Source organism: Coloeus monedula (genome assembly GCF_965178545.1).
Source record: "Coloeus monedula genome assembly, chromosome: 32".
NCBI lineage: Eukaryota > Metazoa > Chordata > Aves > Passeriformes > Corvidae > Coloeus > Coloeus monedula.
In genome coordinates, this window is record NC_138812.1 from 880,597 (window position 1) to 905,807 (window position 25,211).

Below are 25,211 nucleotides of genomic sequence, written 5' to 3' on the forward strand. Positions count from 1 at the left end.
TTGAACTGGGAGTTACTGGTTCATACTGGGAGGCTCCCAGTACCCCCCCCGACCCCTCCCCCCCTCTCCCAGTGCTCCTTCGGGTTCATCTTCGAGGGCGAGCGGGGCCCGGCCCAGTGCCCCCAGTGCCACCAGTGCTGCTGCCCCCGCTGCCAGCTGCCGGTACTGGTTTATACTGGTTTATACTGGTTTGGACTGGTTTGGGCTGGGAGGGGCTCTGGGGGGACTGGGAGGGACTGGGAGGGACTGGGAGGGGTGAAAAGGGGGGTTTGGGGTTACTGGTTGGGGGTTTGGGGTTACTGGTTTGTACTGGTTTGGACTGGTTTATACTGGTTTGTACTGGTTTGGAGTTTGGGGTTACTGGTTTATACTGGATTGGGGTTACTGGTTTGTACTGGTTTGGGGTTACTGGTTTATACTGGATTGGGGTTACTGGTTTGTACTGGTTTGGGGTTACTGGTTTGTACTGGTTTGGAGTTTGGGGTTACTGGTTTGGGGTTTGGGGTTACTAGTTTGTACTGGTTTATACTGGTTTATACTGGTTTGTACTGGTTTGGGCTTTGGGGTTACTGGGAGGGACTGGGAGGGGTTACTGGTTTATACTGGTTTGGGGTTTGGGGTTACTGGTTTGTACTGGTTTGGACTGGTTTATACTGGTTTGTACTGGTTTGGAGTTTGGGGTTACTGGTTTATACTGGTTTGGGGTTACTGGTTTGTACTGGTTTGGGGTTTGGGGTTACTGGTTTGGGGTTTGGGGTTACTGGTTTGTACTGGTTTGTACTGGTTTGGGGTTACTGGTTTGTACTGGTTTGGGGTTCGGGGTTACTGGTTTGGGGTTTGGGGTTACTGGTTTGTACTGGTTTGGAGTTTGGGGTTACTGGTTTGTGCTGGTTTGGGGTTACTGGGAGGGACTGGGAGGGGTTACTGGTTTGTACTGGTTTGGGGTTACTGGTTTATACTGGATTGGGGTTACTGGGAGGGACTGGGAGGGGTTACTGGTTTGTACTGGTTTGGAGTTTGGGGTTACTGGTTTGGGGTTTGGGGTTACTAGTTTGTACTGGTTTATACTGGTTTATACTGGTTTGTACTGGTTTGGGCTTTGGGGTTACTGGGAGGGACTGGGAGGGGTTACTGGTTTATACTGGTTTGGGGTTTGGGGTTACTGGTTTGTACTGGTTTGGACTGGTTTATACTGGTTTGTACTGGTTTGGAGTTTGGGGTTACTGGTTTATACTGGTTTGGGGTTACTGGTTTGTACTGGTTTGGAGTTTGGGGTTACTGGTTTGGGGTTTGGGGTTACTAGTTTGTACTGGTTTATACTGGTTTATACTGGTTTGTACTGGTTTGGGCTTTGGGGTTACTGGGAGGGACTGGGAGGGGTTACTGGTTTATACTGGTTTGGGGTTTGGGGTTACTGGTTTGTACTGGTTTGGACTGGTTTATACTGGTTTGTACTGGTTTGGGGTTTGGGGTTACTGGGAGGGACTGGGAGGGGTTACTGGTTTATAGTGGTTTGGGGTTTGGGGTTACTGGTTTGTACTGGTTTGGACTGGTTTATACTGGTTTGTACTGGTTTGGAGTTTGGGGTTACTGGTTTATACTGGTTTGGGGTTACTGGTTTGTACTGGTTTGGGGTTTGGGGTTACTGGTTTGGGGTTTGGGGTTACTGGTTTGTACTGGTTTGTACTGGTTTGGGGTTACTGGTTTGTACTGGTTTGGGGTTCGGGGTTACTGGTTTGGGGTTTGGGGTTACTGGTTTGTACTGGTTTGGAGTTTGGGGTTACTGGTTTGTACTGGTTTGGGGTTACTGGGAGGGACTGGGAGGGGTTACTGGTTTATACTGGTTTGGGGTTATTGGTTTGTACTGGTTTGGACTGGTTTGGACTGGTTTGGACTGGTTTGGGCTTTGGGGTTACTGGTTTGTACTGGTTTGGGGTTACTGGTTTATACTGGATTGGGGTTACTGGGAGGGACTGGGAGGGGTTACTGGTTTATACTGGTTTGGGGTTTGGGGTTACTGGTTTGTACTGGTTTGGACTGGTTTATACTGGTTTGTACTGGTTTGGAGTTTGGGGTTACTGGTTTATACTGGTTTGGGGTTACTGGTTTGTACTGGTTTGGGGTTTGGGGTTACTGGTTTGGGGTTTGGGGTTACTGGTTTGTACTGGTTTGTACTGGTTTGGGGTTACTGGTTTGTACTGGTTTGTACTGGTTTGGGGTTACTGGTTTGTACTGGTTTGGGGTTCGGGGTTACTGGTTTGGGGTTTGGGGTTACTGGTTTGTACTGGTTTGGAGTTTGGGGTTACTGGTTTGTACTGGTTTAGGGTTACTGGGAGGGACTGGGAGGGGTTACTGGTTTATACTGGTTTGGGGTTTGGGGTTACTGGTTTGTACTGGTTTATACTGGTTTGTACTGGTTTGGGCTTTGGGGTTACTGGTTTGGGGTTTGGGGTTACTGGTTTGTACTGGTTTGTACTGGTTTGGGCTTTGGGGTTACTGGTTTGGGCTTTGGGGTTATTGGTTTGTACTGGTTTGGGGTTTGGGGTTACTGGGAGGGACTGGGAGGGGTTACTGGTTTATACTGGTTTAGGGTTTGGGGTTACTGGTTTGTACTGGTTTGGGCTTTGGGGTTACTGGTTTGGAGTTTGGGGTTACTGGTTTGTACTGGTTTGGGGTTCGGGGTTACTGGTTTGTACTGGTTTATAGTGGTTTGGGGTTGGGGGTTACTGGTTTAGGGTTTGGGGTTACTGGGATTAACTGGGAGGCACTGGGAGGGGTAAAATCGGGGGTTTGGGGTTACTGGTTTGTACTGGTTTGTACTGGTTTGGGGTCTGGGGTTACTGGGAGGCACTGGGAGGGGTGAAAAGGGGGGGTTGGGGTTACTGGTTTGTACTGGGAATTTTTGGGGTAAATTCTGGCAGTTTTGGGGCTGCTTTGGGGTGAATCGGGGCCATTTCGGGCTCTGTTTTGGGGTGAATCAGGCCGGATTTGGGCTCTGTTTCGGGCTCTATTTTGGGGTGAATCAGGCCGGATTTGGGCTCTGTTTCGGGCTCTATTTTGGGGTGAATCAGGCCGGATTTGGGCTCTGTTTCGGGCTCTATTTTGGGGTGAATCAGGCCGGATTTGGGCTCTGTTTCGGGCTCTATTTTGGGGTGAATCAGGCCGGATTTGGGCTCTGTTTCGGGCTCTATTTTGGGGTGAATCAGGCCGGATTTGGGCTCTGTTTCGGGCTCTATTTTGGGGTGAATCAGGCCGGATTTGGGCTCTGTTTCGGGCTCTATTTTGGGGTGAATCAGGCCGGATTTGGGCTCTGTTTTGGGCTCTATTTTGGGGTGAATCAGGCCGGATTTGGGCTCTGTTTCGGGCTCTATTTTGGGGTGAATCAGGCCGGATTTGGGCTCTGTTTCGGGCTCTATTTTGGGGTGAATCAGGCCGGATTTGGGCTCTGTTTCGGGCTCTATTTTGGGGTGAATCAGGCCGGATTTGGGCTCTGTTTCGGGCTCTATTTTGGGGTGAATCAGGCCGGATTTGGGCTCTGTTTCGGGCTCTATTTTGGGGTGAATCAGGCCGGATTTGGGCTCTGTTTCGGGCTCTATTTTGGGGTGAATCAGGCCGGATTTGGGCTCTGTTTCGGGCTCTATTTTGGGGTGAATCAGGCCGGATTTGGGCTCTGTTTCGGGCTCTATTTTGGGGTGAATCAGGCCGGATTTGGGCTCTGTTTCGGGCTCTATTTTGGGGTGAATCAGGCCGGATTTGGGCTCTGTTTCGGGCTCTATTTTGGGGTGAATCAGGCCGGATTTGGGCTCTGTTTCGGGCTCTATTTTGGGGTGAATCAGGCCGGATTTGGGCTCTGTTTCGGGCTCTATTTTGGGGTGAATCGGGGCCGTTTCGGGGCTGTTTTGGGCTTTGTTTTGGGGCTATTTCGGGTCTGGTTTGGGCTCTATTTTGGGGTGAATCAGGGCAGTTTTGGGACTGTTGTTGGGGCTATTTTGGGTCTATTTTTGGCTCTATTTTGGGGCATTTTCGGGTCTGTTTCGGGCTGTATTTTGGGGTGAATCGGGGCCGTTTTGGGGCTGGTTTTGGGGCAGTTTTGGGCTCTGTTTTTGGCTCTGTTTCGGGCTCTGTTTCGGGCTCTATTTTGGGGTGAATCAGGCCGGATTTGGGCTCTGTTTCAGGCTCTATTTTGGGGTGAATCAGGCCGGATTTGGGCTCTGTTTCGGGCTCTATTTTGGGGTGAATCAGGCCGGATTTGGGCTCTGTTTCGGGCTCTATTTTGGGGTGAATCAGGCCGGATTTGGGCTCTGTCTCGGGCTCTATTTTGGGGTGAATCAGGCCGGATTTGGGCTCTGTTTCGGGCTCTATTTTGGGGTGAATCAGGCCGGATTTGGGCTCTGTTTCGGGCTCTATTTTGGGGTGAATCAGGCCGGATTTGGGCTCTGTTTCGGGCTCTATTTTGGGGTGAATCAGGCCGGATTTGGGCTCTGTTTCGGGCTCTATTTTGGGGTGAATCAGGCCGGATTTGGGCTCTGTTTCAGGCTCTATTTTGGGGTGAATCGGGGCCGTTTCGGGGCTGCTTTGGGCTTTGTTTTGGGGCTATTTCAGGTCTGGTTTGGGCTCTATTTTGGGGTGAATCAGGGCAGTTTTGGGACTGTTGTTGGGGCTATTTTGGGTCTATTTTTGGCTCTATTTTGGGGCATTTTCGGGTCTGTTTCGGGCTGTATTTTGGGGTGAATCGGGGCCGTTTTGGGGCTGGTTTTGGGGCAGTTTTGGGCTCTGTTTTTGGCTCTGTTTCGGGCTCTATTTTGGGTTCTATTTTGGGGTGAATCGGGGCCGTTTTGGGCTCTGTTTTGGGGTGAATCGGGGCCATTTCGGGCTCTGTTTTGGGGCAGTTTTTGGCTCTGTTTCGGGCTCTATTTTGGGGTGAATCAGGGCAGTTTTGGGACTGTTGTTGGGGCTATTTTGGGTCTATTTTTGGCTCTATTTTGGGGCATTTTCGGGTCTGTTTCGGGCTGTATTTTGGGGTGAATCGGGGCCGTTTTGGGGCTGGTTTTGGAGCAGTTTTGGGCTCTGTTTTTGGCTCTGTTTCGGGCTCTATTTTGGGGTGAATCAGGCCGGATTTGGGCTCTGTTTCGGGCTCTATTTTGGGGTGAATCAGGCCGGATTTGGGCTCTGTTTCGGGCTCTATTTTGGGGTGAATCAGGCCGGATTTGGGCTCTGTTTCGGGCTCTATTTTGGGGTGAATCAGGCCGGATTTGGGCTCTGTTTCGGGCTCTATTTTGGGGTGAATCAGGCCGGATTTGGGCTCTGTTTCGGGCTCTATTTTGGGGTGAATCAGGCTGGATTTGGGCTCTGTTTTGGGCTCTATTTTGGGGTGAATCAGGCTGGATTTGGGCTCTGTTTCGGGCTCTATTTTGGGGTGAATCAGGCCGGATTTGGGCTCTGTTTCGGGCTCTATTTTGGGGTGAATCAGGCCGGATTTGGGCTCTGTTTCGGGCTCTATTTTGGGGTGAATCAGGCCGGATTTGGGCTCTGTTTCGGGCTCTATTTTGGGGTGAATCAGGCCGGATTTGGGCTCTGTTTCAGGCTCTATTTTGGGGTGAATCGGGGCCGTTTCGGGGCTGCTTTGGGCTTTGTTTTGGGGCTATTTCAGGTCTGGTTTGGGCTCTATTTTGGGGTGAATCAGGGCAGTTTTGGGACTGTTGTTGGGGCTATTTTGGGTCTATTTTTGGCTCTATTTTGGGGCATTTTCGGGTCTGTTTCGGGCTGTATTTTGGGGTGAATCGGGGCCGTTTTGGGGCTGGTTTTGGGGCAGTTTTGGGCTCTGTTTTTGGCTCTGTTTCGGGCTCTATTTTGGGGTGAATCAGGCCGGATTTGGGCTCTGTTTCGGGCTCTATTTTGGGGTGAATCAGGCCGGATTTGGGCTCTGTTTCGGGCTCTATTTTGGGGTGAATCAGGCCGGATTTGGGCTCTGTTTCGGGCTCTATTTTGGGGTGAATCAGGCCGGATTTGGGCTCTGTTTCGGGCTCTATTTTGGGGTGAATCAGGCCGGATTTGGGCTCTGTTTCGGGCTCTATTTTGGGGTGAATCAGGCCGGATTTGGGCTCTGTTTCGGGCTCTATTTTGGGGTGAATCAGGCCGGATTTGGGCTCTGTTTCCGGCTCTATTTTGGGGTGAATCAGGCCGGATTTGGGCTCTGTTTCGGGCTCTATTTTGGGGTGAATCAGGCCGGATTTGGGCTCTGTTTCGGGCTCTATTTTGGGGTGAATCAGGCCGGATTTGGGCTCTGTTTCGGGCTCTGTTTTGGGGTGAATCAGGCCGGATTTGGGCTCTGTTTCGGGCTCTATTTTGGGGTGAATCAGGCCGGATTTGGGCTCTGTTTCGGGCTCTATTTTGGGGTGAATCGGGGCCGTTTCGGGGCTGTTTTGGGCTTTGTTTTGGGGCTATTTCGGGTCTGTTTCGGGCTCTATTTTGGGGTGAATCAGGGCAGTTTTGGGACTGTTGTTGGGGCTATTTTGGGTCTATTTTTGGCTCTATTTTGGGGCATTTTCGGGTCTGTTTCGGGCTGTATTTTGGGGTGAATCGGGGCCGTTTTGGGGCTGGTTTTGGGGCAGTTTTGGGCTCTGTTTTTGGCTCTGTTTTGGGTTCTATTTTGGGGTGAATCAGGCCGGATTTGGGCTCTGTTTTGGGGTGAATCGGGGCCATTTCGGGCTCTGTTTTGGGGCAGTTTTGGGCTCTGTTTTTGGCTCTGTTTCGGGCTCTGTTTTGGGTTCTATTTTGGGGTGAATCGGGGCCGTTTTGGGCTCTGTTTTGGGGTGAATCGGGGCCATTTCGGGCTCTGTTTTGGGGCAGTTTTTGGCTGTGTTTCGGGCTCTATTTTGGGGTGAATCAGGCCGGATTTGGGCCCTCTCTGCCCCCTCCCCAGTGGGACCCCCAGCACGGGGCTCTCTCCTGCGCCGAGTTCGGGGCCTGGATCCGCTCCAGGGACCCCCCGGGACCCCCCCCGGGACTCGGAGCCTTCCTGGGAGAGCTCGGAATCGGTGAGGGCGGAAAATGGGGCAAAAAGCGGGGAAATTGGGAAAAAACGGGGGGGAAGGGGGGGAAATGGGGAAAAACGGGGGGAAATGGGGGAAAAACGGGGGGAAAATGGGGGGAAATGGGGGGGGAAAGGGGGAAAAATAGGAGAAAGGGGAATGGGGGAAATGGGGAAAAAATGGGGAAAAGGGGGGGAAAAATGAGGAAAAATGGGGGAAAAATGGGGGGAAAATGGGAAAAAAGGGGGGAAATGGGGGGAAATTGGGAAAAGTGGGGGGAAATGGGGAAAATCGGGAAAAATGGGGAAAACGGAAAAAACCGGGAAAAAGGAAAAAAGGGGAGGAAAAATGGGTGATTTTGGGTCCATTTTGGGTCATTTTGGGTCCATTTTGCTCCATTTTTGCTCAATTTTTGCTCCGTTTCGGGTCAGTTTTGGGTGATTTTGGTTCATTTTGGGTCAATTTCGCTCCCTTTGCCCCTCCCCCGCTCCCAGTTTGCCCCCAGTGCTCCCAGTGCTTCGCGCTGGCTCGGGGCGGCTGCCTCCACTTCCAGTGCTCCCAGTGCCGGCACCAGTTCTGTGCTGGCTGCGGCGCCCAGTTCCACCGGCCCGAGGTGACTGGGAGGGACTGGGAGGGACTGGGAGGGACTGGGAGGGGATTGGGAGGGACTGGGAGGGACTGGGAGGGACTGGGAGGGACTGGGAGGGGATTGGGAGGGACTGGTTTGGACTGGGAGGGACTGGGAGGGACTGGGAGGGGATTGGGAGGGACTGGGAGGGACTGGGAGGGACTGGGAGGGGACTGGGAGGGACTGGGAGGGACTGGGAGGGGATTGGGAGGGACTGGGAGGGGACTGGGAGGGACTGGGAGGGACTGGGAGGGAACTGGGAGGGACTGGGAGGGAGTGGGAGGGGATTGGGAGGGACTGGGAGGGACTGGGAGGGAACTGGGAGGGACTGGGAGGGGACTGGGAGGGACTGGGAGGGGATTGGGAGGGACTGGGAGGGGATTGGGAGGGACTGGGAGGGACTGGGAGGGACTGGGAGGGGACTGGGAGGGGACTGGGAGGGACTGGGAGGGACTGGGAGGGGACTGGGAGGGACTGGGAGGGGATTGGGAGGGACTGGGAGGGGATTGGGAGGGACTGGGAGGGACTGGGAGGGACTGGGAGGGGATTGGGAGGGACTGGGAGGGACTGGGAGGGATCTGGGAGGGACTGGGAGGGAACTGGGAGGGACTGGGAGGGGACTGGGAGTTACTGGGGTGTCACTGGGCCGTACTGGGATGGACTGGGACAAACTGGGAAGGGGTTTTAGTGTTACTGGGAGTTACTGGGAGGGACTGGTTTGTACTGGTTTGGACTGGGAGGGAACTGGGAGGGAATGGGAGGGGACTGGGAGGGCACTGGGAACACTGGGAGGTCACTGGAAGTTACTGGGATGAACTGGGAATTCCCTGGGGGAGTTACTGGGCCATACTGGGAGGGACTGGGAGGGACTGGGAGGGGATTCGGGGTTACTGGGAGTGACTGGTTTGGGGTTTGAGGGTTACTGGGATGAACTGGGATGAACTGGGAGTTACTGGGGTGTCACTGGGCCGGACTGGGAGGGACTGGGAGGGGATTTGGGTGGACTTTGGGTCATTTTGGGCCAAATTTGGGTCAATTTTGACCATTTTGGGGTCATTTCGGTCAATTGGGGCCAATTTTGGGTCAATTTAGAACAATTTTGGGGCATTTCCTTCCAATTTTGGGTCAATTTTGTCCAATTTTGGCCAATTTTGGGTCAATTTGGGCCAATTTTGGCTCAATTCACACCAATTTTGGGTCAATTTGGTTCCATTTTGGCCAATTTGGGGTCGATTTCCACCAATTTTGGGTCATTTGGGCCAATTTGGGGTCAATTTTGTCCAATTTCAGCTCAATTCACGCCAATTTTGGCTAATTTGGGGTCAATTTTGGTCAATTTTGGTCAATTTTGGCCCCTTTGGGCCAATTTTGGGTCAATTTGGACCATTTTGGGTCATTTTGGTCAATTTGGGCCAATCTTGGGTAATTTCAGGCCGCTCTTGGCCAATTTTGGGTCAATTTTGACCATTTTTGGGTCCTTTCATGCCAATTTTGGGTCAATTTTGGGTCAATTTTGGGTCATTTTGGGTCAATTTTGGGTGAATTTATGCAAATTTTGGCCGATTTTGGGTCAAGTTACACCAATTTTGGTCAATTTTGGGTCATTTTGGGTCAATTTTGTCCAATTCAGGGCCAATTTGGGGTCGATTTTGACCGTTTTTGGGTCAATTTTGGGTCAAGTTTGGGTCAATTTTGAGCCAATTTTGGGTCAATAATGTCCAATTTTGGGTCAATTTATGCAAATTTTGGCCAATTTTGGGTCATTTGGGGTCAATTTTGGGCCAATATCTGTCAATTTTTAGCCAATTTTGGGTCAATTTACGCAAATTTTGGCCAATTTTGGGTCAATTTTGACCAATTTTGGTCAATTTTGTCCATTTTTGGGTTATTTCGGTCCATTTTAGGTCAATTTTGGCTGATTTTGGGTCAAGTTACCCCAATTTGGGTCCATTTGGGGTCATTTTGGGTCAATTTTGTCCAATTTAGGGCCAATTTGGGGTCAATTTTGGTCGATTTTGGCCAGTTTTGGGTCAATTTGTGCCAAGTTTGGGTCAATTTCCACCAAGTTTGGGTGAATTTCTGCCAATTTTGGGTCAATTTACACCAATTCTGTCCAATTTTGGGTAATTTACACCAATTTGGGTCAAGTTTGGGTCAATTTTGGGTCGATTTTGGCCATTTTTGGGTCAATCTTTGCCAAGTTTTGTTCAATTTCTGCCAATTTGGGGTTAATTTTGGCCAATTTTGAGTCAATTTGCACCGATTTTATCCAATTTTGTGCCAATTTTGGCCAATTTTGGGTCATTTTGCGCCAATTTTGGCCAATTTTGGGTCAATTTGGGGTCAATTTTGGGCCAATTTCTGTCAATTTTGGGTCAATTTACACCAACTTGGGTCAATTTTGGGTCAATTTTGGGTCAATTTTGGGTCAATTTCCCTCAATTTAGAGTCAATTTTGGCCATTTTTGCGCCAATTTTGGCCAATTTTGGGTCATTTTCGGTCAATTTTGTGCAATTTAGGGCCAATTGTGGGTCAATTTTGGCCAATTTTGTGCCAATTTTGGGTCAATTTTGGCCAATTTTGGGTCAATTTGGTCCAATTTTGCACCAACTTCGGCCAATTTTGGATCATTTTGGGTCAATTTTGGGTCACTTTCAGTCAATTTTGGCCATTTTTGCGCCAATTTTGGCCGATTTTGGGTCATTTGGGGTCAATTTTGGGCCACTTTTGGTCAATTCTGGCCAATTTTGGGTCAAGTTACACCAATTTGGGTCCATTTTGGGTCATTTTGGGTCAATGTTGTGCAATTTAGGGCCAATTTTGTCCAATTTTGGGGCAATTTTGGGTCATTTAGGGTTAATTTTGGGCCACTTTCAGTCAATTTTGGTCCGGTTTTGGGTTAATTTACACCAATTTTGGCCAATTTTGGTCAATTTGGGTCAATTGTGTCCAATTTTGCACCAACTTTGGCCAATTTTGGACCATTTTGGGTCAATTTGGGCCAATTTTGGGCCCATTTTGACCATTTGTGGGTCATTTCCGTCAATTTTGGGTCAATTTACACCAATTGGGGTCCATTTTGGGTCATTTTGGGTCAATGTTGTGCAATTTAGGGCCTATTTTGGGTCGATTTGGGCCAATTTTGGGTCGATTTTGGCCATTTTGGGGTCGATTTTGCCCAATTTTGTGCCAATTTTGAGCCAATTTTGGGTCAATTTGGGGTCATTTTTTCTCCTTTTCCCGCCCCTCCCCCTCCCGCCCCTCCCCCAGAGCTGCCCCTCCCCCCAGTGCCCCCTGCGGGGGTCCCTGCACGGGCACCACCCCCGGGACTGCCTCTTCTACCTGCGGGACTGGGAGCCCCAGCGGCTGCAGCAGCTGCTACTGGTGAGCACTGGGAGCGACTGGGAGCGACTGGGAGGGACTGGGAGGGACTGGGAGGGACTGGGAGGGGATTGGGAGGGACTGGGAGGGGATTGGGAGGGGACTGGGAGGGACTGGGATGGAACTGGGAGGGACTGGGAGGGATTGGGAGGGACTGGGAGGGACTGGGAGGGGATTGGGAGGGACTGGGAGGGACTGGGAGGGACTGGGAGGGACTGGGAGGGGATTGGGAGGGACTGGGAGGGACTGGGAGGGAACTGGGAGGGACTGGGAGGGGATTGGGAGGGGACTGGGAGGGACTGGGATGGAACTGGGAGGGACTGGGAGGGATTGGGAGGGACTGGGAGGGACTGGGAGGGACTGGGAGGAACTGGGAGGGACTGGGAGGGGATTGGGAGGGACTGGGAGGGACTGGGAGGGGACTGGGAGCGACTGGGAGGGACTGGGAGGGGCTGGGAGGGGATTGGGAGGGACTGGGAGGGACTGGGAGGGACTGGGAGCGACTGGGAGGGACTGGGAGGGACTGGGAGGGGATTGGGAGCGACTGGGAGGGACTGGGAGGGACTGGGAGGGGATTGGGAGGGACTGGGAGGGACTGGGAGGGGACTGGGAGGGACTGGGAGGGGATTGGGAGGGAACTGGGAGGGGATTGGGAGGGACTGGGATGGAACTGGGACATTACTGGTTCATACTGGGAGCCACTGGGAGGGGATTTGGGGCAGGCAAAGGGGCAGAAATGGGGAAAAACCGCAGGTTTCGATACTGGTTTGTACTGGTTTCGTACTGGGAGGGACTGGAAGGTCACTGGGCTGGGATTTGGGGGGAATTTGGGGCAGGCAAAGGGTCCAAAATGGGGAAAAAAAGGCGGTTTTGATACTGGTTTGTACTGGGAGGGACTGGGAGGGAGGTCCAGGGTTACTGGGATGAACTGGGATGGGGTCGGCTCTTACTGGGAGTTACTGGGAGGGACTGGGAGGGCGCTGGGAGGGGGTTTGGGGTTACTGGTTTGTACTGGTTTGGGGGTTGGGGTTACTGGGAGGGGATTCTGGGGTCACTGGGAGGTCACTGGTCCGAACTGGTCCTTACTGGGATCTCTCCTGCTCCAGGCTGGGAACGTCCCCTTCGAGACGGAGCCGCCCCCTGACGCCCCCCCCAACCCCAGTGGTGAGACTGGGATGGACTGGGAGGGGACTGGGAGGGACTGGGAGGGACTGGGAGGGACTGGGAGGGACTGGGAGGGACTGGGAGGGATTGGGAGGGACTGGGAGGGGATTGGGAGGGACTGGGAGGGACTGGGAGGGACTGGGAGGGACTGGGAGGGATTGGGAGGGACTGGGAGGGGATTGGGAGGGACTGGGAGGGATTGGGAGGGACTGGGAGGGGATTGGGAGGGACTGGGAGGGAACTGGGAGGGACTGGGAGGGACTGGGAGGGGACTGGGAGGGACTGGGAGGGAACTGGGAGGGACTGGGAGGGACTGGGAGGGGACTGGGAGGGACTGGGAGGGACTGGGAGGGGACTGGTTTGGACTGGTTTGGACTGGGAGGCCCCAAACCCCACCTGGGATCCCCCAAATTCCCATTTGTTCCCCAAAATTCCCGTTTTTCCCCCTAAAACCCCCAGGTTTTTCCCCAAATCCCTTTTTTTCTCCCCATTTTTTCCCAAAATCCCCGTTTTTCCCAAAATCTCCATTTTTTTCTCCCAAGTTTTTCCCTCGAATCCCCAAATTTTACCCCCTAAATTCCCCATTTTTCCTCCTTAAAATCCCCAGGTTTTTTCCCCAAATCCTCATTTTCCACCCAAAAATCCCCTTTTTTTCCCAAAATCCCCAATTTTTCCCCCCAAAATCCCCAATTTTTGCTCTAAATCCCCAATTTTTTCCCCAAAATCCCTGATTTTTCTCCTGTTTTTTTCCAAAATCCCCATTTTTCCCAAAATCTCAATTTTTTCCCTCCAAGTTTTTCCCAAAATCCCCAAGTTTTGCTGTAAATCCCCAATTTTCTCCCCAAAATCTCCATTTTTCTCCCGATTATTTCTCAAAATCCCCCATTTTCTCCCCAAAATCCCCAATTTTCCCCCCAAAATTCCCGATTTTTCTCCCAATTTTTTCCCCAAAATCCCCATTTTTTCCCCATAAAATCCCCAATTTTCTCCCCAAAATCCCCGATTTTTCTCCCCATTTTTTTCCAAAATCCCCGTTTTTCCCAAAATCTCCATTTTTTCCTCCCAAGTTTTTCCCTCGAATCCCCAAATTTTACCCCCTGAATTCCCCATTTTTCCTCCTTAAAACCCCCAAATCTCTTTTTTTCTCCAAATCTTTTCCCTCAAATCCCCAATTTTTCCCCCAAAATCCCCAATTTTTCTCCCAATTTTTCCCCAAATTCCCCAATTTTTTTCCCCAAAATCCCCGCTTTTTCTCCCGATTTTTGCCAAAATCCCCATTTTTCCCAAAATGTCTTTTTTTGCCCCAAATCCCCAATTTTTCTCCAAATTTTTCCCTAAATCCCCAATTTTTCCCCAAAATCTCCATTTTTCTCCCCAATTTTTTCCCTAAACCTCCAATTTTTGCCCAAAATCCCCAATTTTCCCCCCAAACCCCCAATTTTTGCCTCAAATCCCCAATTTTTCACCCAAATCTCCAATTTTTGCCCCAAATCCCCAATTTTCCCCCAAACCCCCAATTTTTGCCCCAAATCCCCAATTTTTGCCCTAAATCCCCAATTTTTGCCCCAAATCCCCAATTTTTACCCCAAATCCCCAATTTTCCTCCCAATTTTCCCCCAAATCCCCCATTTTTGCCCCAAATCCCCAACTTTTCACCCAAAATCCCCAATTTTCCCCCCAAATCCCCAATTTTTCACCCAAAATCCCCAATTTTCCCCCAAATCCCCAATTTTCCTCCCAATTGTCCCCCAAACCCCCAATTTTTGCCCCAAATCCCCAATTTTTGCCCCAAATCCCCCATTTTTGCCCCAAATCCCCAATTTTTGCCCCAAATCCCCAATTTTCCCCAAATCCCCAATTTTCCTCCCAATTTTCGCCCCAAATCCCCAATTTTTGCCCCAAATCCCCAATTTTTGCCCTAAATCCCCAATTCTCCTCCTAATTTTCCCCCAAATCCCCCATTTTTGCCCCAAATCCCCATTTTTTCACCCAAAATCCCAATTTTTCACCCAAAATCCCCAATTTCCCCCCCAAATCCCCAATTTTCGCCCCAAATCCCCAATTTTCCCCAAATCCCCAATTTTTGCCCCCAAATCCCCAATTTTTCCCCCAAATCCCCAATTTTCCCCCCAAATCCCCAATTTTCCTCCCAATTTTCCCCCCAATCCCCAATTTTTGCCCCAAATCCCCAATTTTCCCCCAAATCCCCAATTTTCCTCCCAATTTTCCCCCAAATCCCCAATTTTTCCCCCAAATCCCCAATTTTCCTCCCAATTTTCCCCCAAATCCCCAATTTTTGCCCCAAATCCCCAATTTTTCTCCCAATTTCCCCCCAAATCCCCAATTTTTCACCCAAAATCCCCAATTTTTGCCCCAAATCCCCAATTTTTCACCCAAAATCCCCAATTTTCCCCCCAAATCCCCAATTTTCCCCCCAAATCCCCAATTTTTGCCCCAAATCCCCAATTTTTGCCCCAAATCTCCAATTTTCCCCCCAAATCCCCAATTTTTGCCCCAAATCCCCAATTTTCCCCCCAAATCCCCAATTTTTGCCCTAAATCCCCAATTTTTGCCCCAAATCCCCAATTTTCCCCCCAAATCCCCAATTTTTGCCCCAAATCCCCAATTTTTCACCCAAAATCCCCAATTTTCCCCCCAAATCCCCAATTTTCCCCCAAATCCCCAATTTTTGCCCCAAATCCCCAATTTTTCTCCCAATTTTCCCCCCAAATCCCCAATTTTTGCCCCAAATCCCCAATTTTTGCCCTAAATCCCCAATTTTTGCCCCAAATCCCCAATTTTCCCCAAATCCCCAATTTTCCTCCCAATTTTCCCCCAAACCCCCAATTTTTGCCCCAAATCCCCAATTTTTGCCCCAAATCCCCAATTTTTGCCCCGAATCCCCAATTTTCCTCCCAATTTTTGCCCCAAATCCCCAATTTTTCTCCCAATTTTCCCCCAAATCCCCAATTTTTCACCCAAAATCTCCAATTTTTCCCCCAAATCCCCAATTTTCACCCAAAATCCCCAATTTTCCCCCCAAACCCCCAATTTTTGCCCCAAATCCCCAATTTTCCCCCAAATCCCCAATTTTCCTCCCAATTCTCCCCCAAATCCCCAATTTTCCTCCCAATTTTCCCCCCAAATCCCCCATTTTCGCCCCAAATCCCCAATTCTCCCCCAAATCCCCCATTTCCCCCCAAAATCCCCCATTTTTTCCCCTTAAATCCCCTTAAATCCCCCAAATCCCCGAATTTCTCCCCGAATTTCCCCGATTTGCCCGATTTGCCCCTTTCTCAGCCCAAATCTCCCCCCCAGGCCGCTGCCCGGTGCCGGAGCAGAAGGAGGTCGGGGTCACTCTGAGGGACGAACCCTGCGGCCGCAGCGCCCCCCCCGGCCACGCCGGCCTCTGCCGGTCAGTCAGGGTCACTCGGGGTCACTCGGGGTCAGGGGTCACTCAGGGGTCACTCAGGGGTCACTCAGGGTCACTCAGGGTCACTCAGGGGTCACTCAGGGTCAGTCAGGGTCACTCAGGGTCACTCAGGGGTCACTCAGGGTCACTCAGGGTCACTCAGGGGTCACTCAGGGTCACTCAGGGGTCACTCAGGGTCAGTCAGGGTCACTCAGGGTCACTCAGGGGTCACTCAGGGTCACTCAGGGGTCACTCAGGGTCACTCAGGGTCAGTCAGGGTCACTCAGGGGTCAGTCAGGGTCACTCAGGGTCACTCAGGGTCACTCAGGGGTCACTCAGGGTCAGTCAGGGTCACTCAGGGTCACTCAGGGTCACTCAGGGGTCACTCAGGGTCACTCAGGGTCACTCAGGGGTCACTCAGGGGTCACTCAGGGTCACTCAGGGTCACTCAGGGGTCACTCAGGGGTCACTCAGGGTCACTCAGGGGTCACTCAGGGGTCACTCAGGGGTCACTCAGGGTCACTCGGGGTCAGTCAGGGTCACTCAGGGGTCACTCAGGGGTCACTCAGGGTCACTCAGGGTCACTCAGGGGTCACTCAGGGTCAGTCAGGGTCACTCAGGGTCACTCAGGGCTCACTCAGGGTCACTCAGGGGTCACTCAGGGTCAGTCGGGGGTCACTCAGGGGTCACTCAGGGTCAGTCAGGGGTCAGTCAGGGGTCAGTCAGGGGTCACTCAGGGTCACTCAGGGTTACTCAGGGGTCAGTCAGGGTCAGTCAGGGTCAGTCAGGGTCACTCAGGGGTCACTCAGGGTCACTCCGGGTCACTCAGGGTCACTCAGAGGTCACTGGTCACTCACTGGTCACTCAGGGTCACTCAGGGGCTATCAGAGGTCACTCAGGGGCTATCGGTCACTCAGTGGTCACTCAGGGCTCACTGGTCACTCAGAGGTCACTCAGGGGCTATCAGTGGTCACTCAGCGGTCAGTCAGGGTCACTCAGGGTCACTCAGGGTCACTCAGGGGTCACTCAGGGTCACTCAGGGTCACTCAGGGTCACTCAGGTGTCACTCAGGGGTCACTCAGGCTCACTCAGGGGTCACTCAGGGGTCACTCAGGCTCACTCAGGGGTCACTCAGGGGTCAGTCAGGGTCACTCAGGGTCACTCCGGGATCACTCAGGGTCACTCAGGGGCACTCAGGGGTCACTCAGGGGTCACTCGGGGTCACTCAGGGGTCAGTCAGGGGTCACTCAGGGCTCACTCAGGGCTCACTCAGGGTCACTCAGGGTCACTCGGGGTCAGTCAGGGTCACTCGGAGTCACTCAGGGTCACTCAGGGTCACTCAGGGGTCACTCAGGGTCACTCAGGGTCAGTCAGGGGTCACTCAGGGTCAGTCAGGGGTCACTCCGGGATCACTCAGGGTCACTCAGGGGTCACTCAGGGCTCACTGGTCACTCAGGGTCACTCAGGGGCTATCAGTGGTCACTCAGGGTCACTCAGGGGCTATCAGTGGTCACTCAGCGGTCACTCAGGGTCACTCAGGGTCACTGTGCGGTCACTCTCCCAGCCCCCACTACAGCGAGTACCTGGTGTCACTCAGGGGTCACTCAGGGGTCAGCGCTCACTCATTGGTCACTCAGGGCTCACTGGTCACTCAGGGTCACTCAGGGTCACTCAGGGTCACTCAGGGGCTATCAGTGGTCACTCAGTGGTCACTCAGCGGTCACTCTGGGTCACTGTGCGGTCACTCTCCCAGCCCCCACTACAGCGAGTACCTGGTGTCACTCAGGGGTCACTCAGGGGTCAGCGCTCACTCATTGGTCACTCAGGGCTCACTGGTCACTCAGGGTCACTCAGGGTCACTCAGTGGTCACTCAGCGGTCACTCAGGGTCACTGTGCGGTCACTCTCCCAGCCCCCACTACAGCGAGTACCTGGTGTCGCTCATCAACCGGCACGGGCTGGACCCCGCGCGTCTCTATGGCCGCGCCGAGCTGCGCGCCGCCGCAGAGCGACACCTGCCGGCCGGGAGGACCCGGCGCCGCCCCGGCGAGAGCGAGGCCGAGCTCGAGGCGCGACTGCGCCACCTGCTGGAGGAGGAGGCGCCCGTCAGGCCCCGCCCCCCGGGGCCGCTGCGGACACGCCCCCTATGCAAATGAGATGGGCGGGTCGTTTGAGGGGGGTTTTGGGTCACTTTGGGGTCATTTTGTGGGGTTATTTTGAGGGGTTTTGGGTCTTTTTGGGGTTTTTTTGAGGGCGTTTTGGGGTGGTTTGGGGTGGTTTTAGGGGTTTTTTGGGGGGTCTGGGGTCACTCAGGGGTCATTTATGGGTCAGTTTGGGGGTCTGGGGTCACTTTGGGGCAGTTTGGGGTCATTCTGTGGGGTTATTTTGGGGGGTTTTGGGGTTTTTTGGGGTTTTTTTGAGGGCGTTTTGGGGTGGTTTTAGGGGTTTTTTGGGGGGTCTGGGGTCACTCGGGGGTCATTTATGGGTCAGTTTGGGGGTCTGGGGTCACTTTGGGGCAGTTTGGGGTCACTCAGGGGCCACTGAGGGGTCACTTTGAGGGGATTTGGGGCTTTTTGGGGTTTTTTTGGGTGGATTTTGAGTCTTTTTGGGGATTTTTGAGGGCGTTTTGGGTGGGTTTGGGGTGGTTTTAGGGGTCAGTTTGGGGGTCTGAGGTCACTCAGGGTCACTCAGGGTCACTCAGGGGTCACTGCTGCTGGAGGAGGAGGCGCCCGTCAGGCCCCGCCCCCCGGGGCCGCTGCGGACACGCCCCCTATGCAAATGAGATGGGCGGGTCATTTGAGGGGGGGGTTGGGGTCATTTTGTGGGGTTTTGGGTCTTTTTGGGGTCATTTTGTGGGGTTATTTTGAGGGGTTTTGGGTCTTTTTGGGGTTTTTTTGAGGGCGTTTTGGGGTGGTTTGGGGTGGTTTTAGGGGTTTTTTGGTGGGTCTGGGGTCAGTTTGGGGTCATTTATGGGTCAGTTTGGGAGTCTGGGGTCACTTTGGGGCAGTTTGGGGTCATTCTGTGGGGTTATTTTGAGGGGTTTTGGGGTTTTTTGGGTTTTTTTTGAGGGCGTTTTGGGGTCATTTTGGGTGGGTTTGGGGTGGTTTTAGGGGTCAGTTTGGGGGTCTGGGGTCACTCGGGGGTCATTTATGGGTCAGTTTGGGGGTCTGGGGTCACTCAGGGTCACTCAGGGTCATTCAGGGGCCACTGAGGGGTCACTTTGAGGGGATTTGGGGCTTTTTGGGGTTTTTTTGGGTGGATTTTGAGTCTTTTTGGGGGTTTTTGAGGGCGTTTTGGGTGGGTTTGGGGTGGTTTTAGGGGTCGTTTTGGGGGTCTGAGGTCACTTTGGGGTCATTTATGGGTCATTTGGGGTCACTCAGGGGTCACTCAGGGGTCACTGCTGCTGGAGGAGGAGGCGCCCGTCAGGCCCCGCCCCCCGGGGCCGCTGCGGACACGCCCCCTATGCAAATGAGATGGGCGGGTCGTTTGAGGGGGGGTTTGGGGTTATTTTGTGGGGTTTTGGGGTTTTTTGGGGTTTTTTTTGAGGGCGTTTGGGGTCATTTTGGGTGGGTTTGGGGTGGTTTTAGGGGTCAGTTTGGGGGTCTGGGGTCACTCTGGGGTCACTCAGGGGTCATTTATGGGTCAGTTTGGGGGTCTGGGGTCACTTTGGGGCAGTTTGGGGTCACTCAGGGGCCACTGAGGGGTCACTTTGAGGGGATTTGGGGTTGTTTTGGGGTCTTTTTGGGTGGGTTTGGGGTCATTTTGGGTTTTTTTTGAGGGCGTTTTGGGTGGGTTTGGGGTGGTTTTAGGGGTCAGTTTGGGGGTCTGAGGTCACTCAGGGGTCATTCAGGGTCACTCAGGGGTCACTCAGGGGTCACTGCTGCTGGAGGAGGAGGCGCCTGTCAGGCCCCGCCCCCCGGGGCCGCTGCGGACACGCCCCCTATGCAAATGAGATGGGCGGGTCATTTGAGGGGGGTTTGGGGTTATTCTGTGGGGTTTTGGGTCTTTTTGGGGTCATTTTGTAGGGTTATTTTGTGGGGTTTTGGGGCTTTTTGGGGTTTTTTTTGAGGGCGTTTTGGGGTCATTTTGGGTGGGTTTGGGGTGGTTTTAGGGTTTTTTGGGGGGTCTGGGGTCACTTTGGGGTCATTTATGGGTCAGTTTGGGGGTCTGGGGTCACTCAGGGTCACTCAGGGTCACTCAGGGTCACTCAGGGGCCACTGAGGGGTCACTTTGAGGGGATTTGGGGTTGTTTTGGGGTCTTTTTGGGTGGGTTTGGGTCATTTTGGGTTTTTTTTGAGGGCGTTTTGGTCATTTTGGAAGGAGTTTGGGGGTCTGGGGTCACTCAGGGGTCACTTGGGGTCATTTTGGGGGTTTGGGGTCACTCTGGGGTCACTCAGGCAGCCGCTATGCAAATGAGCTTCCATAGAAGGCAAAAATGACCAAAAAAGGAGAAAATGACCAAAAATGGGGAAAAATCCGCGTTTAAAGAGGGGGAAGGGGCGGGGATGAAGCGCTTTATGCAAATTAGGGCCGGAATGGTGATCGATTTATGCAAATGAAGCTTGTACGGGGTGGGACCACGCCCCTTTTTATGCAAATAAAGCTGTGCAGTCACTGCCTGGAGAGTCACGCCTCTTATGCTAATGAGCCCCAAAATCCCCCAAATTCACCCCGAAATGCCCCAAATTCAGCCCAAAATCCATCCGGGAGCCCCAAAATCCCCCAAATTCAGCCCAAAATCCACCCAGGAGCCCCAAAATTCACCCCAAAATCCCCCAAATTCAGCCCAAAATTCACCTGGAAACACCAAAATCCCCCAAATTCCCCTCAAAATCCACACGGGAGCCCCAAAGTCCCCCAAATTCCCCCCAAAATTCACCCAGGAGCCCCAAAATGCACAAAATTCACCCCCAAATCCCCCAAATTCCCCCCCAAATCCACCTGGGAGCCCCAAAATCCCCCAAATTCAGCCCAAAATTCACCTGGGAACCCCAAAATGCCCAAAATTCAGCCCAAAATCCACCTGGGAACTCCAAAATCCCCAAAATTCAGCCCAAAATTCAACTGGGAACCCCAAAATCCACAAAATTCACCCCAAAATCCCCCAAATTCCCCCCCCCAATCCACCTGGGAGCCCCAAAATCCCCCAAATTCAGCCCAGAATTCACCTGGAAATCCCAAATTCCCCCCAAAACCTCACCTGGACCCCCCAAACCCAACCCGGGACCCCCCAAAACCCCTCAAATCCCCCCCAAAACCCCTCAAAATCCCCCAAATTCACCCCAAAATCTGCCAAATTCAGCCCAAAATCCACCTGGGAACCCCAAAATCCCCCAAATTCACCCCAAAATGCCCCAAATTCACCCCAAAATCCACCTGGGAACCCCAAAATCCCCCAAATCCACCCCAAAACCCCACCCGGACCCCCCAAACCCGACCCGGGACCCCCCAAAACCCCTCAAGGATCCCCAAATCCCCCCAAAATCCCCCCAAATTTCCCCCAAAACCCTTCAAATCTCCCCAAAACCCCTCAAATTCCCCCAAACCCCCTCAAATCCCCCCAAAATTCCCCCAAATTCCCCCCAAAACCCCTCAAATCCCCGCAAAAAAACCCTCAAATCCCCCCAAAATCCCTCAAATCCCCCCAAATTCCCCCCAAAACCTCTCAAGGACCCCCAAATTCCCCTCAAATTCCCCCAAATTTCCCCCCAAACCCCTCAAATCTCCCCAAAACCCCTCAAATCCCCCCAAATTCCCCCAAATCCCCCCAAAACCCCTCAAATTCTCCCCCCAAATCCCTCAAATCCCCCCAAAAACCCCTCAAATGCCCCCAAAACCCCTCAAATTTCCCTCAAAACCCCTCAAATCCCCCCAAAACCCCTCAAATCTCCCCAAAACCCCTCAAATCCCCCCAAAACCCCTCAAATCCCCCCAAAACCCCTCAAATCCCCGCAAAAAACCCCTCAAATCCCCCCAAAACCCCTCAAATCCCCCCAAATTCCCCCCAAAACCTCTCAAGGACCCCCAAATTCCCCTCAAATTCCCCCAAATTTCCCCCCAAACCCCTCAAATCCCCCCCAAACCCCTCAAATTCTCCCCCAATTTCCCCCAAATCCCCCCAAAAACCCTCAAATTCCCCCCAAAACCCCTCAAATCCCCCCAAAAACCCCTCAAATTCTCCCCCAATTTCCCTCAAATTCCCCCAAAACCCGCCCGGGACCCCCCAAACCTCCCGCGCTCTCTCCCGGCCGCCATTTTCCTCCTCCCTCACCACCTTCCTCCCCTCCCGCCCGCCGCGCTCTGATTGGCCGAGCGCCGTGAGGCACCCGGCTCTCCCATTGGCTGGGCGCTTCCCGCCTCTTCCCAAGCTCTTCGTCGATTGGTCAGCGCCTGTCACCGAGGGGAGAGAAGCGCGCTGATTGGTTGGACGGGAAAAAGGCGGGAAAAAGAGGGGTGGGGAAAAGGGACGGCGCTCCTGAGGCGAGCGGCCCGGTGATTGGCTGAGAGGAGGGAAAGGGGGCGGGGCGACCGAGGTTATATAAGGGGCGGCGCGGCGCTGTCGGGCTCAGTCCGGCGGTGGCGGTGCTCGAGGCGCGGTGTTTCCGGCGGTGGCGGCGGCGGCGGTTTAATCGATTAATTTCTCCATTTAATTAACTTAATTAACTTAATTACTTGCGGGGGCTGGCGCCGGTCATTTAAGGCGCTAATTAAGGCGCTAATTAGCGCCGCGGAGGGTTTGGTGGAGGCGATTCGGGACTGGTTGAAACTCGGAAATCCGGGGAGGGGCGTGAGGGTTCAAAGGCGGTTTTAATTTAATTTAATCCCTCATTTAATTCCTTAAGTAGTTTAATTAGTTGATTGGTTAATTAGTTTTACTCGCGGGGCTTCGCCGCGCTTTTTGTTATTTTTTTTTTGAGGCGCCTCAGGCGTTTCCTGAGGGGTTTTAGGGCTAAAATCGCTTTTAAAACTTGTTTTTAGCCCAAATTGACCCGAATTGCCTCACATTTATTCAACCTTAAGCAATTTTTACCTGGGGATTTTTAATTTTAATTAAATTCAGGCCGTTTTGTCCCACTTTGGGGCCAAATTTCTGTTCGAAGTTCTTTAATTCCTTCGATTCCCGCTTAAATTAATGAACTTAGACCCAATTAAACTTCTAAATTAATTAAAACTCTTTCAATTTATTGATATTTAAATCAAACCGTTCGTTCGCTCCAAAATTTATTCACTTTTGGTGCTTTTTGAGGCGGTTTGGGGTCTCTTTTGGAGGCATTTTCTCGCTTTTTGTGCCGCTTTTGGTTGAAATAATTTAAATGCTGCAATAACTTATTCTAATTTATTGTAATTTATTCATATTTATTCACATTTATTGAATTTAACGGATTTTATTGTTATTTAGAGGAGTTTCGGATCAGTTTTTTTAGGTCCAAAATCCCCTTTTTTCAGGGTTTTCTATTAATTGTTAGCTCAAGCAGAATTAATTTAATTAAACATCTATTTATTAAGTATTTATTGAATTCATTAAGTATTAATTAAAAGGAGTTCTAAGCACTTAAAACCGAATTTTAATTAAATTTTAAAAGGTTGTTTTTTGAGGGCTTTTCTGAGGCATTTTTGGGGTCAAACCCCCCCTTTTCCCTAAATAATTGAAAAAACTCCTCCTTTAATTTATTAATTAAATTTATTAATTTTAATTAAGCTTATTAATTTAATGAAATTTACTAGTTTTAATTAAGTTTATTGACTTTAACTAAATTTATTAATTTTAATTCAATTTTGAGCAGTTTGGGGCTCTTTTAAAAACCGCTTCACTAATACCTCACAACTTAAAATTAAATTTTAACTCAGTTTTAATTAATTTTTCATTTATTTCTGGACTTTTCCCGAGGCATCTTAAACCCAAAAAATTTAAATACAATTTAAATATTATTTTAATTTATCGATTTACATTAACTTTATTGACGTTTTAAGAAGGTTTTGGTTAAATTGTTGAGTTCTTTTGCCTTTCAAACGACGCTTTTAATTCCTAATTTAATTTATGCAAATAGACGTTGGTTTATGCAAATTTATGTAGATTTATGCAAATTTATCGTAATTTTATGCAGATTTAGGACTCCATTTTGAGCCCATTTCCCCTCATTTCTGACACTTCCAATTTGCCCAAAATCGCCTCCCGCAACCAAAATTCTCCAAAATTTTTTTGGGGGTGGAAAAACAACAACAACAACAAAACCCCCAACCAAATTAATTCAAATTTATTCAAATTTATTCAAATTTATTCCAATCGAGTCCGAGGCCCGGAGCCGCTTCCGGAATGTTCTACTACCCCGAGGTGCTGCGGCGCCGCAGCGGCTGCTTCGGCACCATCTGGTGAGGCCATTTTGGGGCCAATTCCGGCCCTTTTGGGGCATTTTGGGGCATTTCAGGTGGATTTTGGGGCATTTTGGGTGGATTTTGGGGCATGGTGGGTGGATTTTGGGGCATTTCGGGTGGATTTTGGGGTGGATTTTGGGTCATTTTGGGTGGATTTTGGAGCATTTCGGGTGGATTTTGGGGCATGTTCGGTGGATTTTGGGTAGATTTTAGGTGGATTTTGGGGCATTTTGGGTGGATTTTGGGTCATTTGGGGCATTTCAGGGCATTTTGGGGTATTTCGGGTGGATTTGGGGCAGTTTGGGTGGATTTGGGGGCGTTTTGGGGCATTTTGGGGCATTTCAGGTGAATTTGGGGCATTTTGCGTGGATTTTGGGGCATTTGGGGTGGATTTTGGGGCACTTTGGGTGGATTTTGGGTGGATTTGGGTGGATTTTGGGGCATTTTGCGTGGATTTTGGGGCATTTTGGGTCATTTCAGGTGGATTTTGGGGCATTTTGGGTGGATTTTGGGGCATTTCGGGTGGATTTTGGGGTGGATTTTGGAGCATTTTGGGTGGATTTTGGGGCATTTTGGGTGGATTTTGGAGCATTTTGGGTGGATTTTGGGGCATGTTCGGTGGATTTTGGGTAGATTTTAGGTGGATTTTGGGGCATTTTGGGCATTTCAGGGCATTTTGGGTGGATTTGGGGGCATTTTGGGGCATTTTGGGTGGATTTGGGGCATTTTGGGGCATTTCGGGTGGATTTTGGGTCATTTTGGGGCATTTTGAGGTAGATTTTAGGTGGATTTTGGGGCATTTGGGGTGGATTTTGGGTAGATTTGGGTGGATTTTGGGGCATTTTGCGTGGATTTTGGGGCATTTTGGGTCATTTCATGTGGATTTTGGGGCATTTCGGGTGGATTTTGGGGTGGATTTTTGGAGGGATTTTGGGTGGATTTTGGGGCATTTTGGGTTATTTTGGGCCGTTTCAGGCGGATTTTAAAGCATTTTGGGTGGATTTGGGGGTATTTCAGGTGCATTTCGGGGCATTTTGGGGCATTTCAGGTGGATTTTGGGGCATTTCGGGTGGATTTTGGGGCATCTTCGGTGGATTTTGGGTAGATTTTAGGTGGATTTTGGGCATTTTGGCTGGGTTTTGGGTGGATTTTGGGCATTTCGGGGCATTTTGGGGCATTTTGGGTGGATTTGGGGCAGTTTGGGTGGATTTTGGGGCGTTTT

At 51.4% G+C, this 25,211-nt stretch overlaps 1 protein-coding gene across 1 annotated transcript in view; it reads left to right on the forward strand.

Moving 5' to 3' along the window:
- The window catches only part of RNF31 (ring finger protein 31), a 59,150-nt gene extending 41,342 nt beyond the window's left edge, over positions 1 to 17,808 (forward strand). Inside the window, exons 15-21 of the mRNA XM_082299474.1 lie at positions 73 to 162; positions 6,923 to 7,037; positions 7,526 to 7,644; positions 10,931 to 11,044; positions 12,148 to 12,205; positions 15,524 to 15,620; positions 17,529 to 17,808. Coding sequence (XP_082155600.1) covers positions 73 to 162; positions 6,923 to 7,037; positions 7,526 to 7,644; positions 10,931 to 11,044; positions 12,148 to 12,205; positions 15,524 to 15,620; positions 17,529 to 17,772 — 837 coding nt within the window. The 3' untranslated portion in view covers positions 17,773 to 17,808. The remainder of the gene's footprint in view (positions 1 to 72; positions 163 to 6,922; positions 7,038 to 7,525; positions 7,645 to 10,930; positions 11,045 to 12,147; positions 12,206 to 15,523; positions 15,621 to 17,528) is intronic.
- Positions 17,809 to 25,211: the final 7,403 nt, after the last annotated feature.